This window comes from Mastigoproctus giganteus, chromosome 9 (genome assembly GCF_048544385.1).
Source record: "Mastigoproctus giganteus isolate SK-2022 chromosome 9, ASM4854438v1, whole genome shotgun sequence".
NCBI classification, from domain to species: domain Eukaryota; kingdom Metazoa; phylum Arthropoda; class Arachnida; order Uropygi; family Thelyphonidae; genus Mastigoproctus; species Mastigoproctus giganteus.
The window spans coordinates 127983003-127988358 of record NC_143583.1 but is presented as its reverse complement, the minus strand read 5'-3'; the positions used below and the strand labels follow the sequence as shown (position 1 = coordinate 127988358).

Genomic DNA, 5356 nt, shown 5'->3' with positions numbered 1-5356 from the left:
AACAGTTTAAGCGAAGATGGAGGTATTTCAATCGCTTAAATAATTCGTTCAGATCGTTCAAATAATATTGAATTGTAGTGTTTCAATAATAAATTACACAAATTTACCACGTGCTATTATAGTATAGTCTCAATTAATATTAATTAATTGAGATTAATTAATTTATATTGATTAATTTATGTTTGGTCCTCATTGTGAGATATAATTATATCTCACAATGAGGACCAAACCTATCTGCGAAAAGATCTAAACATTCTAATTCATTTAATAAATCTGTATGGTCCCAACTGCAATCTTAGCGATGTTCATTTTCACTGCAGTCTGCCATACCCCACTTACTTTTTCTGACAGAATTCCAATAATCGGTTGTCTCATCTACTGTTACTGTTTAAATTACAGCAACTATTCGCTTTATGATTTCTTTTACTTCAAAGGTTACCACATTGTGAATATCCCTGTTCTGATATTTCTTGTCAGATTTCCTAAATCTCCCTTTTTTAATCTCCTCTGGCTTAAAATCTCTACCCCATTCTATCAAATTCATCCGTTGCCTCTGTCGATATCCCAACTCGACTAATCACTCGGAACTCTTTGAAACTCGAATTTCACCAGTCCAACTTTCCTAACAGTGGGGAAATTTTCCTTGGCGATTTTAATGTTTACACCTCCAGCTAGTTTTAGTTTACTAGTAACAGCTGGTCAGATGTTGAGTCTTTGCAATTACTATAACCTCACACAGATTGATCAACTGGAATATCTATCAGATATTCCAAACTACACACGCAACACTTGACCTTTACATCGCGAACAACTCACCCTAAGTTATTTTCTAGATACCTCAGTATCTAGAGGATAACCAACTTGATGATAGTTCTTGTCTAATGAATTTCTCTCATTGCCAATCTTCATTCTCAGCCTCGTGTCCTTTGGCATTACAATAGCGTGAAATACGATGATACAAATTACGCATCTATGAAAAATTGTGATTATGAATTACAGCATATCATTAGGATTTGTACATACCTGTTTTGGTCTGCGCATCTAGCACCACAATTATAATCACTGTCATCATTTCCGACACCTATTAAAAAAAGGCCCGGGTTCAAATCCCGTCAATGACGCGAGGAACTTTTATGGGCTTTTTTTTTTTTCCGCTCCGTGGCCGAGCCAGTTGATAGATAGCAAGGTTCCCTCCCATCCTTCTGAATACTTGGGTTTTTCATCCAGCAAAACATCAAATCGGCAGAGAACACGCGAAATTTATAGACATAATTTATAGACGAAATTTATAGACATGGGCGAATCCAATTTCGTTCTTGGGTGATTCTAATACGACAGTTTTTTTAATACTTACCTCCTATTATATAATCTTTATAAATAAATTAATTTATAAAGATTAATCAGTACTTTTAATGTTGCATATTTCAACCAGCGCACTCTATCTTCTCCTTGCTGTAAAGCAATGATTATGCAAAAAATGAACGGCTGTTAAGACTTTTTTTTTATATCGTTCTCGAAACCCAGTGGATAATGTTCGTCGTAGTAAAGAATTTGATGTGGTCTTTTTGTAAATTGTGGTGATAAAATGAACGGTTCATTTTCTTTCTAACCTGTCAGAAAGTAGAAATATAGTGAACATTTGGATCTACTAGACAAAGCGCCTGATTTATTCCGAAGAAGGTAGGTGAGCGTAATAAATCTAAAAAGTAATTTTATATTTCTTTGTAACAGCCCATATTCCTTTTTAACAGCATTTATTTTGGCCATACTCCAATATACGGTGCCCCCTTGTAATTGGTTGTCAGAACGGGGGGAAAGCAGGGATTGACAGGTTTTGATCCCGCCTACTGACTGCGTCCCCTCTTCGTTTCACGTGGATGTCACGTGACACGACGTCACTGGAGCGCGCTAAATGCGAAATTCGTTGCGTATATTCTTTCTTTTGAATGTTGGTTTTTAGTGCGTACGGAGGTGAGTTGTTACTTCTTCATTTTCTGGTTATTGCCTCGTGGTTTTCAGTTTGTCGTTATCCCGTTCCATCCTGCTGGTGAACTGTTTCTTTGTTTATTGCTGCTGTGAGGTGAGTTTAGTTTGTCTTGTATTTCTGTGTTATTTTCACGTATTATTAACGTAGTATTGTGTCCGTTGCGGTTTTTTTTTAAAAAAAGAAAAAATTCTATGTTGCCGTTTTGTGCTTATGCAAAGAGCAATTTTATTGTTCGTTGCACGTGTTAATTCAGATGTATTAGTGGCCATACAAAAAAAATGTATATTGGGAATTACGTTTTTAATTAATTGTCTTTCGTTTGTGTTTAATTAAAAATGGTAGGTTACCTTTTTGCGGGACTTCGCCAGTTATTTGTCGAAAATTGGTCGTTTGCTGCGTCTCATTATATATTTTTTCGTTTTGAAGAACGTTTTTCAATTAGGAATTACGTTTTTAATTGTCTTTCGTTTGTGTTTAATTAAAAATGGTAGGTTACCTTTTTGCGGCACTATGCCAGTTATTTGTCGAAAATTGGTCGTTTGCTGCGTCTCATTATTTCTTTTTCGTTTTGAAGAACCTTTTTCAATTGGAATTACGTTTTTAATTGTCTTCGTAACCTACCATTTTTAATTAAAAATGGTAGGTTACGAAAGTTAATTTTTAATTAAAAATGGTAGGTTACCTTTTTGCGGGACTTCGCCAGTTATTTGTCGAAAATTGGTCGTTTGCTGCGTCTCATTATTTTTTTTTTCGTTATGAAGAACGAAATTAGTGTGTTTAATTTGCAATTATTTTGGCTGCTGCTCCGAAAAAATTACTGTTGCCGATAATTTCGTTATTTTTCGGTTCCGCCATACTGTTATGTCGCGTGACATTCGCCACGTGCAGTTGTCGAGAAGAAGAGGGGGAACGCAGTGAATGGGCGGAGTTACGAACCGTACGTCACTGCTTTCCCCTTCTTCTTCTCGACGTAATTGTCAAAGGGGCACCGTGTTCTGGAGTATTACCTTTATTTTAATTATTTTTAGTTTTAACCGAGAATGTGTAACTAATGACTGACGTTGTATTTAATTAAAAGCTTTCGATTTTTTTCCTCTGAATTCGGCGATATTTTGTAAATGAGATAAAAATAGATTGATTAGTGAGGAGATAATAGTTAATTCGCCATACTCCAATATACGGTGCCCCCTTGTAATTGGCTGTTAGAATGGGGGAAGCAGTGATTGACAGGTTTTGACCCCGCCTACTGACTGCATCCCCTCTTCGTTTCACGTGGTTGTCACGTGATACGACGTCACTGGAGCGGTAAATGCGAAATTCGTTGCGTGTTCTTTCTTTTGAATGCTGGCGTTTGTTGCGTAAGGTGCTAATTGTTGGTTTTAGTTTGTCGTTCTTGTTATTGCCTCGTGGTTTTCTGGTTATTGCCTAATTTGTCGTTATCCCGTTCCATCCTGCGGGTAAACTGTTTCTTTGTTTTTTGCTGCTGTGTGCTGCCGTCACATTTTCTTGTTTTTTTTATTTCTTTGTTTCTTTTTGTGTTTTTTGTCTGTTTTGTGTTTTTTTTCTGCCTGTTTAGTCCCAATGGAGCGAGTGAGTGCGAGAATGTTGCATGGTTTAGAAAGGGACGGATGTAAGGCTGTGATTGAGTGGTGTATGAGTGTGAATTTGATTGCTTCTGAATATAAGTGTTTTCAGTGTGGATGTGTGATGAGATTGGCCGAGCGAAAGGACATTAGGGATATATTTGAGTGGGTGTGCAGAAAGAAAGGGGCCAATTCTCATCACGTTAAAAGGTCTGTACGAAAGGGATCGTGGTTTGCTGAAAGTAAATTAAGAATGATTGAGGTCCTTCTTCTCACCCATTATTGGGCGGAGAAGGTACCATGTGAATATGTTTTGAGTGAGATGGGTGTGAGTCAAACCACGGTGAGTGACTGGCGTAGTTTTTGTCGAGAAGTGTGTGTGCAGCTGTGTTTGAGCGAAAGGAGTATGATAGGCGGGGAGGGTGTTGTTGTTGAAATTGATGAGAGCAAGTTTGGCAAGAGAAAGTATAATAGAGGAAAAAGAGTGAATGGGCACTGGGTGTTTGGTGGGATTGAACGAGGCACATCACGGTGTTTTTTCAGGGTTGTTGAAAGTAGGAGTAAAGAAGTCCTCCTTGACATCATTAAGACTTCCATTTTGCCCGGAACTACTATTGTTTCGGACTGCTGGAAGTCTTATGATTGTCTGGAGGATGAAGGTTTTAAGCATATTGCGGTAAACCACTCGCTTCATTTTACCGACCCTGAAACTGGAGCAAACACCAACAGTATCGAGGGAACGTGGAGTGCCATTAAACGGCAACTGCCATCTAGAACAGTGGATGGTCAGTTCGACTCGTACCTCGGAGAATATATGTGGCGGCGTATGCACTCTGGCAGCGAAAATCGGACCATGGCTTTCCTGCAGGGGGTTCGGGAGGTATATAAGCCAACAGGCCAGGACTGATGAGGTGAGTTTAGTTTCATTTGTATTTCTGTGTTATTTTCACGTATCATTAACCTAGTATTGTCGGTTGCGTTGTTTTCGGAAAAAAAAAAAAATTTATGTTGCCGTTTTGTGCTTATGCAAAGACAAATTTTATTATTCGTTGCGCGTCTTAATTGACTTTCGTTTCTGTTTAGGAAAAAAAGGTTAGGTTTTTACGCGACTTCGGGAAGGATTCAAGCAAAAACCAGTCGTTGGACGAAAAAAAAATAGAATGACAGTTACGTTTTTAATTGTCTTTCGTTTGTGTTTAATTAAAAATGGTAGGTTACCTTTTTGCGGGACTTCGCCAGTTATTTGTCGAAAATTGGTCGTTTGGTGCGTCTCATTATTTTTTTTTTTTTCGTTTTGAAGAACGTTTATGAATTGGGAATTACGTTTTTTATTGTCTTTCGTTTGTGTTTAATTAAAAATGGTAGGTTACCTTTTTGCGGGACTTCGCCAGTTATTTGTCGAAAATTGGTCGTTTGCTGCGTCTCATTATTATTTTTTTTGTTTTGAAGAACGAAATTAGTGTGTTTAATTTGCAATTATTTTGCCTGCTGCTTCGAAAAAATTACTGTTGCCGATAATTTCGTTCTTTTTCGGTTCCGCCATACTATTATGTCGCGTGACATTCGCCGCGTGCAGTTGTCGAGAAGAAGAGGGGGAACGCAGTGAGTGGGCGGAGTTACGAACCGTACGTCACTGCTTTCCCCCTCTTCTTCTCGACGTAATTGTCAAAGGGGCACCGTGTTCTGGAGTTTTACCAGTTAATTTTATATGCTCCATCGAAATGATATTCAGTGTATAGCTATCTATAATTTCTAGTTTTAGAGGATTTCCTTCCCTTCAGCCTCG

The 5356-nt window shown here is 38.0% G+C and overlaps 1 protein-coding gene across 1 annotated transcript; it reads left to right on the top strand.

Moving 5' to 3' along the window:
- The first annotated feature begins 3589 nt into the window (after window positions 1-3589).
- On the top strand, window positions 3590-4477 carry LOC150080716 (uncharacterized). Its single transcript, XM_090380795.1, has one exon. The coding sequence runs from the start codon at window positions 3590-3592 to the stop codon at window positions 4475-4477; it is 888 nt and encodes a 295-aa protein (XP_090236921.1).
- The last annotated feature ends 879 nt before the right edge of the window (window positions 4478-5356 follow it).

What these genes read in the sequence shown, in the direction of transcription:
- LOC150080716 (XM_090380795.1), top strand. Translation starts at nt 3,590, where the DNA reads ATGTTGCATGGTTTAGAAAGGGACGGATGTAAGGCTGTGATTGAGTGG.